Source organism: Agelaius phoeniceus, chromosome 9 (assembly GCF_051311805.1).
Source record: "Agelaius phoeniceus isolate bAgePho1 chromosome 9, bAgePho1.hap1, whole genome shotgun sequence".
NCBI classification, from domain to species: Eukaryota; Metazoa; Chordata; class Aves; order Passeriformes; family Icteridae; genus Agelaius; species Agelaius phoeniceus.
This window is the reverse complement of record NC_135273.1, coordinates 15381838-15395259: the sequence shown is the minus strand read 5'-3', so window position 1 is coordinate 15395259 and position 13422 is coordinate 15381838. Positions and strand designations below refer to the sequence as shown.

The window sequence follows — 13422 nt, the reverse complement described above, 5'->3', positions numbered from 1 at the left end:
AGTTCCTTTCTAGATCTAGCCAGGTGGATCTCAGTGTGTGTTGTCACTTCCACTCCCTTCTCAGTTAAAGGGGTACTCAAGATGTGACTCCAGAAGGAGACTGATCACTTCAGGCTGACAGCTGCACCATTACTTTACATGGCTGACAGCCGTGAATTGCTTCATTCTAATGTTTTCTAAAATCTTAGCAGAAGCTTTCATTTTTAGTAAGAAGTGGCTTTCCTCTCCTCACCCCTCCCATCCTTCCTGCCCCAAATAAAACCTTCTTCTGATTTCTGAAATTATTGTTCAGTTTAGAAAGTCCCTCAAATTGATGCCATGTGCTTCCTTATCCAAAAACTTAGTGTTCATGGCAATCCTTGACTGTGCTTCTGAAAGTACTTCTATGTTGAATGTAAAAAATTGAGGTAGCTAAAAATCAGTGGCTACTTGTGAATTAAACTGAGGTAAAAAATAACAACATTTCAATAGTATTTAGTTCAACCACAAGTAGATAATTTTAAAAGAAACTGTTATTATTATTTCTTGAGCTAACTTGTTGCCACAGTAACCTCCTACTAGCCCAAAATATGTACTTACAAAATCATCTGACCATTGTTCCTCTTCATTGTCTGCGTGTTCTAAACCAAACATTAGAGTTATTTAAGGAGATAGAACAGTGAATATAAATGTTTGTCTTAGGTTGGTTTTTCAATCTATAGTTATCATATTCGGTTAAAAAAGAGCAAGCAAAATTTCCAAACAGTTCTGAGCAACACAGCTGTTTGGACAGAATAGTAAATTAAATGCCTTTTTGCTTATTTTTGACAAATTATTTCAGAACAATTGGAAAAGCATTAGAAAATGACAAACTGTGCATGGTCTGAACAGCAGAGCATGCACTTCATCCACAATGTCCTGTTAATGCATCTCATTTTTAAGTAGGGATGCCAATTTCTAGATAATGGAACTCTTGCTGACCTCTGGGCCCTGGTTAAAGTTGGTTAAGTGTTTATATTAAACAGGGAACAGTTACCTGATAAGTTCCAAACTCTGTCCTGCTTTCTTCTATTCTTATCTTAACAAGATGGCTGTTAACTTGTAAAAACAGCCATGAACTAGTTTGTGGGCAGTGCTGTATGAGAAGCAAGTAAAGGTCTACCTTTAAGATAGTTCATGATGATTCTACCTTTAAGATAATTCATGGTGCCATCATTACATTAATAGCATGAAGATTTTAAATCTGTAATGATGCATTTGTTCAACTTCTTCTGTTCTTACTTTCACAGTTTCTGTAAGGAGGGGCTGCATGCAAATTCTCCTCCATTTTTACAGCAGCCTAGATACAGAACTCTGATTAAGACTGATTTTGAAAGAGTGGTTACTTGCTACTCTTTATGCTGGCATAATTAATAACTTCTTTCTTGCCTTTCATTTCAGAGGTGTGAACTACCTTCAGAGTTTTTGATAATGGTATGTTGTTCTCTCATTAAAAACAAATTATGAGGCACTATATGGCTGAAATACTGTTAGGCATATAGATAGCAAATTAACACAGACATGCAGTTTAAATTTACATTAATACAGCCTTACCTGAAGCATAATCCCTTTGTGGCAGACTTGGTGGTGGCTTTTTTTTAAGGCTGTAAATTATAATTATTACATTTATGATCTCATCATTAACATTCATTAGAAAGGAGTATTAGCCAGACACATTAAAAAGCTGATAACTAAAGATACCCGCAGCTAAAGAAATACAGATTACCATCACAGATGCTTAGCAAATAGCTGCAGAAGAATGCTTTCAAAAGCTAGAAACTGATAAAATAATAAAATAGAAACTGAGAATTTAATATATTTTTTTCACTAAGAACACATGTTGAAAGGACAGCTTCTTTGCTCACCCCACGTCTTCTTCATTTCCAGAAAGAGATAAGATGGGGGCAGAAATAAATTATGATCTATTAGAAGATTAAAATCTGTTCAGGTTCACAGAAGCTTTATTAAGACTATGGTGTAAGAAAGTGATGTGGAACTCTCCATTTGTATTTTTAGAACTAAATAATTTTGCATGCACTTTATTTGATGGCTAATATTTAAATGTATACCAGGTCTCTCAGTGAAAGATTGTACTTTTTATTATTTTATGATGTTATATCCCTTTTTTGGTAAAAACTGTTACAATGGCATCACATACCAAGTGAATCAAAAGATGATTGATTTGTAGTAATATTGAAAGGATCTTTTTGGCTATACAGGTAGGTTCATAAGTATGTGCACATATATATCTCTAGGAAGCAGAAGTACACATGTGTGTAAACACATACACACACATATATATATGTATATGTGTGTGTGTGTGTATTCATGTATACTCCTCCTTACTAACTTGCAGCTGTCCAAAGAGTATTACTATTGAATTACAGTCAGTTGAATTATTTCACTACCCTGTAATGAAAGAGAAGAATTTGTGTTTAAAGTCAAGATGAACAATGCATGTGTGGCATCACAGGCCAGACTGATGCCTCTGCAGAAGGAAAAAACAACAACCCTTTGTTTTTAGTAGCCAGATAAAACATTAAGATAATTAATTACATTAAAATTATTCTTTAAAGTGACTTTTGAACATTGTCTGACAGCTTCCTTGTAGCACTGACGAGATTTCACTGTGGACCTGAAGCTTTGTCTACTAAATTGATGATGTCACTCATTCTTCAGTCAGGTCCTAACAAATTCATTTCAAAAATAAGCAAATAATTTTAAAAAACACATCCCCAAAGAATTTAAAATGTTTTTTTGGGATCTCTGAGCAATAGTGTTTACAAATGTTGCTTTACCACAAGAATTCGACACTCAATATTTAGGTCCTATTTAGGCTTGCTGCCTAGTTCAGGTACCATTTTACTCAGGGTGGTGGCAGGCTGCCACTATCACATCAACTTACAAATTTTCCTGTGTGTTTTGAGAAATGCTTTGGCTACTTCTGGGTTGAATTAATGGAATTCTGTTGCTCAGACAGTCACCAAAAACACCCCATACATGAATCATTCAATTAATAAATGGTGCGGGTATTGCTAAAACTCAAAAAAGACCAATCCCCCAAACCAAACAAAAAGCAAACCAGGAAGATTATTTTTGCAATGTTAGCCTGCTTGGTTCATGGCTAACAACACTAATGATGGATAGCTGTCTCCTCAGAGGTTTTAACTTCCTGAAATATAATGTAACTCAGTCTACAAACAGTAAACTAAAAAGCATTCTCAACAGTTTTGCTCTGGTCTTCTGTCCAGGTTAGCACAGCCATGTTAGAAAGAAAATCCCAGGGCCACTGCCAGGGCTCATCTCACATCTTAGGAAGGGGAGACCAAGATCTCTTGATGTATTTTGCAACATGTCTGCCAGGAGTTGTTCGGAAATGGTGGAGACTTGGAAAATAGTGGAACTGAGGCAACAGTAAGAGGCTGTCTGGGTCATGGTATAAAGTACATGGCTTAAGCAATATCACACATTTCTAAGCTGCTAAAGAGAAATCTTCCACACTTGGTACCAGGCCCTGTAAATCCTGGCAGTGGCCCTGGCAGAAAGTGTAAATACGTTATAACGAAAGCACACAAGGGAAGAACAGAGGTCTGTGTCTAAGCAGCCTATCATGCCATGTGCAGCTATGGAGAGCATACCGATCCCAAGTATCTTTCCCAGTTTTGCAAATTAAGGCCACTTGTTCATTTTGGAACCTGAATATCAATAGAAGAAAAGAAATAATGTTTCTGTCACAGAGCTGAAACAGTTCACGGCCAAATGTATATTTGCTAGAATATTTTCAAATATGTTATTTATTCTAATCCACTTAAAAGAAGTTTTCATGGTACTGGTATGATTTTCTGAGTGCCAGAACTGGAATCCAGGCTCTTCTGAAGTCAGCTGGAGCTTCACTTTACAGGAGCCAGAGCTCTACTCAACATGCAAACCACAACACAAGCTCAAAAGACACAACCCTACGCCAAGGCGTGGTAACCCAGCTCCTGCAGACTCTGACCTCACTGTCCACACAGATCCTTGCAGAATGGCAATTGGCTCTGTCCTGTTCCCCGAAGTTAATGAGAAGGGACTGCAAGGATCAAATGCCATCCAACTGACCTTGTATATTTAAATGTATTTAATCCTAGCACATATATTGGAGCTTCAACAAATAACCAGGTCGCACTTGAGACACTTCATATGTTATAGATGCTTCTCACATAAGAATATAATGCAGGGTACAGAAATTCAGAACAGCTTTTAAGAGAATAAATTATTCCATTTTAAAACAATTTATTTGATTCCAAGATTTCCCCCTATAATATGCTGAGCTTGATCCAACAAAACATTTAGGCATGTACTTAACTTTTTTGACATATATGGTCCTGTAGGAGCTGCAAATATTAATTACTTAGAATTTGTAGCACATTTTTGTTTTCCTGTGTTAAGTGAGGAATTTTAAAATAAACTACAGCAGAGATCTGGGCGTTTTGCTCTAGCAACACTTGTTTTTACAGGCTACACCCAGAAAAACAATCAAACATACATATTAGTAGACTTCTACATGTAGCACTTAAATTTTCCCACAGGTACATTTCTCTACTAATGTTTGTGCTCAGTCCCCCAGCATTAAAGATATGTCTGAAAATTCCTTGTTTTCAAAAGTCCTTTGCTTTTTTGTATTGTTAAGTCTGTACAAAGTCCACTCCCTTGTTAGGAACCATTTTAATGTAATAGTTTTTACGAAAATTATATTGGCATCTTTTCTGACCTGAGTATTTATAGTATGTATTAGCTTTACATGCACTAGAACATCACACTTGTGATTACACAATAAATTAATTGAACTTTGCCAGAAACATTTTCAGACGTCCAAAAGGTGCGATGAGAACAGATAAACTTTTCCTGAACTGTGTATTCCTAGTGGAAGAGTTTGCTATACATTTGGAATTGTGCAGAAATGGTACAAGACAAAATTAAACTGAAAGGGACTTTTTTTGAAATTGTTATTACGACTCTTTCACACATGTTCTTACAACATGCTGTGGCAGTGATAGTAATAAAAATCCTGACACTCAAAACATTCTATTCAGTTACACAGTAATTTTCATGTTTCTTCAGCATAACAGATAAAATTAGGTACTATACTTTTTCCTGTTTTCTTTTTCTAAGTGTGGTAGAGCTTGATTTTGGTACTTTCTCTCACTGTTTGGTTCATAAAATACCACTTTTCCCTCTGCCAAGGGTTTGATCATGAATGTCTTTTGGTTGTAGCTATGCAGGTTGAATAGACATTTAGTGACACGATTATTTTTCTGCCTAAAATATAAATGGGACAGAAAAATGGACCACACAAATCTGAAGCAAAGACTTACCCAACTAAAAAGCTGGGTAAAGCATCGTTTTTCCATTTTCCAGGTCACATGGTAAATGTTAGAGAAATGGACACATTTGGAGAGTGTGCAGTCAGAAACAAGAGTACAAGCGCATGATTTCTGATGGCTTTGTGAAGGATGGGATATTACAACAAGGAGAATAAAGTGAACTTCTTGTTTCTTATTCAACACAGTAGGTCAGCACATACAAAACTTTAGGTGAAGTCCTGACTTTGCTGTGCATGCAGTGTGACTTTTAACACCCAACTTCAGTGGAGCCAGGATTCCACTGAACAAAGCCTTGAGGCTTAAAGCTTATGATGCACAGATGAGTGCTCTGTCTTTAGAGCGTGTTTCAAGCAGAGGCCACCATCCTACATCCTGAAACCTATGATTTCTCTGCTTCCCTGTTCTGTATTACCAAGGATGTGAGTATGAAAAAAACGCCCCCAGCTCTCATTGTTTATCCAATGCTGGCTACACTCATTGCTTCTCCACCTGAGTCCATAATCCTCCTTGACACTGTGATCTGCACAGCAGCTGGGACAGGCTGTTAACAGCTTTGTATGTGATAAAGGGCAAGCAGGTGACAGCTACCCTGCAGTGGCCAATATTTTTACTGCCAGAAAACGCTGAGTTGGAATGGGGAACAAACAGGAACTTTTAAGCAATGAAAAAACAAGCTTTCTATTTCTTTCCTGCTACCAGGACTGCTCAGCCTGCTTTCCCCACACCTTTAAGACACACATGGATAGTAGATGAATTCCTCCCCACCTGCACCCCACAGATGAACTAGACTGGATAGCAAAGATTTTGATGCAAGACCTTTTACATTTCTGCATAATCAGGAGCCAGTCCAGATTTTAGAAGTGTTTTAACAAATACTGCTACTAAGTCTAATGCATTTCACAAATATTTGATAATTCTTTCAATTTGTGTAGCAGAGGCTTACAGCATATATCTGGGTGACAACTTTAGGCTTCAGATATGCAAGTACACTATTTGAATTCACTAGAATTATTTCTACTTATAATAGGTTTCATTTTGATTTTCTTCCCAACATATGGATGAATCTGTGCTACACAAAATCCATATTAAATAAATTTTTTCCTGCTTTAGTCATGTATAGAACCTTGACATTTAATAAAATAAGCCTTTAACTGAAATGGAAGTAGTGATCATCTGGATAACCATGTTTTGTTTGTTTTTACAAACAAAAAGCCCCCAAAGATTGCACAGTAAGGAACAAAGCCAGCTCTAATTCTGTAAAGCTTAGCACCTCTTGTACATATCCTTATCAGTGCTGTCAACTCATGCTTTTATTGCAAGTCTCATTATGTGCTGGGTTCAAGACTTGAACTCTGAAGTCATGTGCAAATATCAGAAATTCTTCAATTTTTAAAAATTAAATTTCTGATCTTCATAGCTGCAAAAATGATTATTATGACTCAGATGAATCACAGTAACATCAGAAAGATTATTATGCTTTTATACCTTGTGTTCTTATAACGGAGAGAGGTGACGTGAGCTTTGTGCTGCAGTCATACTTTGAGTTTTTATGAGTCTGCTCTTTTATATATATATTTATCTTGAGTGAACCAAAGAATTAGAGTGCTATAGGGGCAATCTTTGACACTTAATGATGACCTTCCCAGCTTCAGAGCAACTGATTAACAACAGAATTCACATTCAGGCTACTATAGGCTACTTTGTAGCCTCAAATGATAAACTTTAGATGCTTCTGTTGTTTCTGTCATCTTTCCTCTCTGAGGCTTTTGAACTGAGTCCACTGGAATATTATTAATTAGAGTTAAACAACTATTGTGAAGTAGGAAGCCACCCTTTATTAAAAAGCAACAACTATAAGGAAACCTCTAACCCTCTCCCCTCCAAAACTCCACAAAAAGCCTTGGACAGCCTAGCAGCTCTTCCCTGTGAGCAGGTCCCAGGTGAAAATGAGTTTTTTGTAGCTGGGTGGTGAACACAATGGTCACCGTGCTAAAAACAAAACCACAAATTTACTTGAAACCCCAAGTAATTGAAAGAGGGCCATTTTATGGGACACTCTCTTTTGTGCTTCCATGGAAATAAGTATAGCAAGTGACTGTGATTAACTGTGAATTGCAGCAATCTTAGCGTGAAAGAGGATGAGTACAGGAAAAAAATTATCTCCAAAATCTATCTGATAGATCAGGTGTTTGACCATCAGAGCCTGCTCAATGTCTGCGGGCAGAAAACACAGCTGTGGAAATGAGAGCACAAAGGAGGCCAAGATTACCCCTCCTGCCTGGGGAACAGGAGAGCTGGGCAGCCCTGCTGCTCCCGGGAGTGCATCCCCTCCTCTGGCAGCTCCAGCAGCTGCCCACAAACACAGCCCAGCCCGGGCCGAGCCAGCCTGGCTCTCCAGAGCTCCTGCACAGCCACTCCTGGCAGGGCCCTGCTGCTGCTGCCAGCAGCTGACTGAACACTGCAGCTACACCCAGAATTAGCTGCTTCCCCTGAGCTCAGCCATCACGGTCCCTCCTTAAAAACAATTTAAAACAATGCTTCCACGTGCCTTTTATGTACAAGAGCTGTATTTCTAGAATTTAACATGGTTGTCCTGGAAACACTGCAGATAGGTGTTGTAATTAACTTCTAAAAGTACTTAATACTTTTGTTGCCAATGACCCAAGTAAAGAAACACATCTGAATGAGAAAATCACATCCAAATGGAATTTCAATGCAAATGAGCTGTAGCATTAAGAAAAGTGTGCTAAATAGCTAATTGCTTTAAATAGATGTTTGTCTGGAAACAGTGAATAGTGTATTCATTTGACAAGGATGCAAAATTACTGGGATTTCTTTCTATGTATAAATACATATGAATATTTTATAACACTTTCATGCACGTGACACAATCTGCATGCTGTTCAGTATGTCTTACTAGAATAAGGGTGCTAGGTAATGCTGGATTTTGTTTTATGAGACTGAAACACAGGAGGACTTTGCATTTTTATGGGAATTTTAAGTATGATGTCTGACCAGTTGGTTCAAGGTGGAGCTCAAATTCAACTTAATTGCAGCGGGAAGCCTGAACAGTTGCCTAAGGAGAAAGGCAGACATGCAAACAACAAGCAATGACCATTCCCAGCAAACATTAAAAAGGCTCTTTACTCAAATACTGGCTTTTTCCAAGGCTACAAACACAACCTATCATTGGACTCCAGTTCTGCAACTCCTTTATGATAGTCTTAATACTGATGACCATTCTGCAGGTTGCAGTCTGAACCAAAGCTCTTTCCATGTACAGAAGTGCATCCCTCTGGAATGACAATGGTCCCGTGACTAAAGTACCACACACCACTCTGCTCATAATCCAAACTTCCCCACATTGATAAAACTAGGGATTGGCATTGCAAACTTACTTTTTGAACTTGTTTATTATCCCACTTTCATTTTTCTTGATGTCATGCACCATCTTTTGAAGCTTCCTGTAAGATATTAAACAAAGCCAGCATTAATTTACTAAGTGGTTGAACATTAATATAAATTAAGAAAAATATGCTCAATATATCTTCAATAAGTAGTTTAATTGTTAAATCATTTGTGCATGAAGTTTTCCTTCCTTTTATAGAACTCTTTAGCATTATTTGTGTTATCTTTCTGAATACCATTAAATACGGTATAAACAATCAATTTAAGAGTAAGTGCATCAGGAAAAAAATCCTTGCCTAAATTAATAGTTTTGAATATTTAAATGTTGACATTTTATCTAGAAATTACTTCAAAACTCTGCAAGGCTCTAATGGTGATGCCCTCTGATTTCTGGCCATACATGGGACACTTAAATATAATGAGAATAATGGACAAATAATTCACAAGCACATCTTTAACTCCTGCTGAAAACTCAAACTGATAATTTATAGCAAAATGATATAATGTTACCTACTAATTTAAAGAAATTAATTACTTACAGATGTGAAAAATAGGTGTACAGCAAAATGCTCCAAAATTTCCAACAACAATGTACTACATCTATAAGAGTAGCTTGAATTATTATCTAAACTAACCAGATACATTAAATCTGAGGTGAAAAGCTCAGAACTTCTGCTTTTCTGTTCTATTTGTTGGTTTTTTTTTTTCTTAACAGATTCAGCTTCTGGTTCTGCTTGAAACATCAGAAATAGCCATCATCTGCAGTTTGCTGTTTCTGTGCTGTGCCCCAGCTGGCACCTGGCAGTGTCTATAAATGAAAAGCAATGAGGAATGAAAAGAATGAGAGAAGATCTAAATGGTTTAGTTCTAGTTTGGGGAGAATGCTTGTAAGTGTTTGTGTTTCTTTCAAAAAGGCTTGCCAGACTTCAATTAGGGATGGATGTCAGCATCAGTTACATTTCCTTTGTTGTTTGTTAGAGATAGAACTCACCAACAAAAATCGAATTGTAGATTTCTATCTGAATATCGCTTACTGCTCATCAGTGACACCAATATCTTTACATTAGAAAAATTATTACTTTATTTTAAAAAAAGGTGGGCTTTTTTCATGTTACTGGTTTTATTCTATGTCATTTATTTGCTAAAAAATCTTCACACACGCATGCCAATAAGATCCAACACAAAACTGATAAGTACAAGTACCTGAATTAATTTGCTTTTCATTTGATCACATTTAGGTGAATTGATTAGAGCATCATGGATATTCCATGAGTCTTGAATAAGGCTATAGTTTAAAAGATCATTTTATTCCATATTTCTACTAAAAAAGGTGCATTTAAATTAGGAAATCACATGCACTGTTGCTATTATGATATTTCTTCCAAGCAGATGGACTGAAATGAAAACATTCCCATTTTTGCATAGTCAAATTTCTTAAAAATCTGTGTCTCTTATTCTTTTCTCTTTTTATGGAGGCATTTAGATTTCTAGTTACAACTTTGATAAATTAGAGAGTACCTAATACGCATTAGTGTGAATTTTTTCAGCTTTTAAAGTTACATAGCTCTTGTAGGAGTTGTTGAAATCCTTGTTTGCTGCCCCTGGAGAATTTAACTTGTCTGAAGCCTGTGAGAGTAAACAGATAACCAGTGCACTAAGTGGGAAGTACAGGAAGCCATCAAGCACAGCTGATCTCCTGTTCAAGTGGAATCCCCTTCCACCATGGAGTTGAATGAGCTGCAAAAACCAGTCTGTCCAGTCAGCTGGAGGCTGAAATTTCTTGAAGTGCCAGGCCATATAAAAGGGAACAACTGAAAAGTTTGAGGAAGAGCTGTCTGTCTGATCTGTGATCTTAGAGAGACAGAAGAAAAGAAGAGAGGCAGATAGAAAAGTCCATGGCAAGAGGGTTCTCCAAATCTTCACGCACTCAATCCCAGGCCCAAAGGCCATTCCAGAGTGATGAGGAAAGTGAAACACAGAAGGGCATATATACAACTAAAGCTCTGACTGAATCTACATATCTGACTACTAAAATACTTGTTGTATGGCTCTCAAGTACTTGAGATTGCACTCCAAGAAAAGGAGTTTGTTGAGAGAGGACCTCACCAGAGCAGCAGCCCCGAGAGCACCCAGGCAATGGGGGCTGCCATGGCCCAGGGCAGGCAGGCAGCCCTTGTGTCAGGTACAGACCTACAACCTCCTCCTTCACAACACCTGAGTCAGGACCTTGTCACCATCTAATGTTTATTCTCTAGTGATCTCTTGGGATGAGCAGATACTAGAAACACTCAAGGACCTCCATCAGCTAGTACTGTAAATAAAAATAATGAGTAATGCTTGTCTTACTTGGCATTGCATATAATTAAAGATAATAAAGAGGTAAAACTTAAAGTTGTTTCTTTAACTACAAGCTCCAACTCTTCATTAAACCTGCTTGGGATCTTTTTATGCAAAATCAGGTTTGCAGATAAAAGTGCAGTCTGTGTTACTGCTAATCTTTGAAAACACATTTCAGCAATAGATATTTTGAGATCCATTTTAATTGTAACTTGCATAGACTGGATGGGACCCTTTGTTCAGGATCTTATGGCACATAATAGATTTTCAAAGTTCTGCAGACAGCAAGTTTGGAAGTCTTGGCTGTAGGTGCTAATAAAAGTTTTAGGTTTCTTACAAGTACATTAGAAATTCTTACATGTTGGAAGGAATAAAAAAAAAAAAGACAGAAACCTAAACCAAAACTCTTTTTAGCCCTGTGTTGCTATTTTTGTAGCTAAAAACTCCAGTAATTGAGAATTATCAGATCAAATGACAAAGGGGTCAGTAGCTGTGATAAGTACTTGAAGGAAGGTGCAAAGTTTTCCCATTACAAATACCATACATCCTGAAAGAAGGATTTGTTGTGTGCTTGCTGCACTCAAGGACTGTCAGAGCTGCCTCAAGATAAAACAAAATGAAACAAACCCACCCTCTCTTTGATCTGGTCACAGCTCAGCTCATGAGGAATATGTGATGATGAAGTGAGGATGATGGGTGGACCTGGCCTGTGACACATCCCCACCTTCAAACATCACCTGGAAGCCTTTGGCTCTTTTGCATGCACACTATCCTACAAAAGCTTTCCAAATAGGTTTTAAAGAGAAAAATGAAGAAGAATAAAGTGTGTAACAAGTTTTCAACTCAGATGTGAGATGAGGTACAGAGTCCCTAGACTTGAGAAAGAGGAGTCTGTCTTGCTTTCAGACAGATTTGTGTAATATGGAATGGGTTCTTTTTCAGGTAAATTTAAATACTTGGCATTAGAAACCTAGCATGAGATTTATTAAGTGCAAATTTAGACGTAACACAAAAAAATCTCCAAAAATACCCACTTGCCTCAGCTATAAGGAAAGAACCACAAAACAGAAAGCAACGAAATTTGGAGAATAAAAGCTAAGTTATTAGAAGGTACAAACCAAAACTCAAAGACCAGACATCTAAAAATTATAACAGCTACTTCTGTTAATTAAAAAAAACCCCACATTAGAATTTGAAACTGAAGAAAGAATAGCATGTCCAGACCCCTCCTTTATGGCTTCTCACAGCACAATTATCCCAGCACCTTCTCCCCAGCTGGTCTTTGTTTTGTGTTTCTATTATCCTTCAGTTTTATAAACAGCTATGCAGGCAACCAAATCAAGAAAGAAAGTTATTGTTTCTGGACAAAGGGAAGACTCCTGCTTCCTTTTGGGGAGAGAACCTGCTTACCTACAAGGGGATTTATAAAACTACTACTTGAGATTTTGAAAAGCATGTAGCTCTTTTGTTGAAATATCTTCTCAAACTGAATTAACAAACCAGAAAAGGACCACCTTTCCTATGCCAGGCTTCCATGAAAGCAATGCTCCTGCCATGGTCTTTGTGGAAGAACATGGATTTTGGTGAACTGGGTGTCTTTTCAGATGTATTTTCATATTACTTGTCATTTTTGTGCCTCAAAGACAATGCAATTAAATGTTATAAAACAACTCTACCCCCTTCAACTTCACTTCTAATTCCTCAGGAGAAAGTAAAAAGAAATACCAAATAAAGCATCTCATTAAACCTCCTTCAGGTGCTTCAGATCTCCAGATGCACACCCATATATTCTACTGGAACAGCAAGAGTGGGAGCCTCTGCAAGGAATGGCAGGTTGAATCAGCCACCTGGATCACAGCTGGTGTTTTCTAAGGCTGTGATATGTGTAAATTGCATAAAAATGTGTAAGAGAGACAGCTAAATCCTTGAGGTGCAGTCAGATAAACCACTTCAGTAGCTACTGGTCCAAGGTGGCCTTAGAGCCCCCATCCACTTGGGGACTTTATCCCCCCCTGCAATGGCTTTCTTGGTGGGAGAAGAGGAAGTTTGGAACTGGAGGTGGTAACCTGTGGCACTAAACCATCCATTCAAGGCACTGAGCCTTTGATATTTATCTGTAAAGCTATCTCAAAGCTGACAAGAAAAGTTCAAAGAGGTTTGCTTATTGGGAGAAGTCAATTACAGCTACCTATCTGAGAGGAAGAGGAAACAAGGAATTGTTCTCACCCGTGTTTGAGAGATGCACAAGGGGAAATGACAATAGTTTATATTCATTTAGACAAGAGTGTTGATTTCT

At 37.6% G+C, this 13422-nt stretch overlaps 1 protein-coding gene across 7 annotated transcripts in view; it reads right to left on the bottom strand.

Annotated features, from left to right (window-relative positions):
• The window catches only part of BLNK (B cell linker), an 88219-nt gene that overhangs the window by 20652 nt on the left and 54145 nt on the right, over positions 1–13422 (bottom strand). For 4 of the 7 annotated variants that reach the window (XM_077183037.1, XM_054637102.2, XM_077183038.1 and 1 more), the window contains 4 exons: positions 8780–8845; positions 3657–3713; positions 1573–1622; positions 580–620 (listed from right to left, as the gene is read on the bottom strand). In XM_077183037.1, the coding sequence (XP_077039152.1) occupies positions 580–620; positions 1573–1622; positions 3657–3713; positions 8780–8845 (214 nt within the window). Of the gene's footprint in view, positions 1–579; positions 621–1572; positions 1623–3656; positions 3714–8779; positions 8846–9424; positions 9444–13422 lie in introns of those variants that run through there. The other 3 variants (XM_077183036.1, XM_054637101.2, XM_077183039.1) reach the window with 2 other exon arrangements.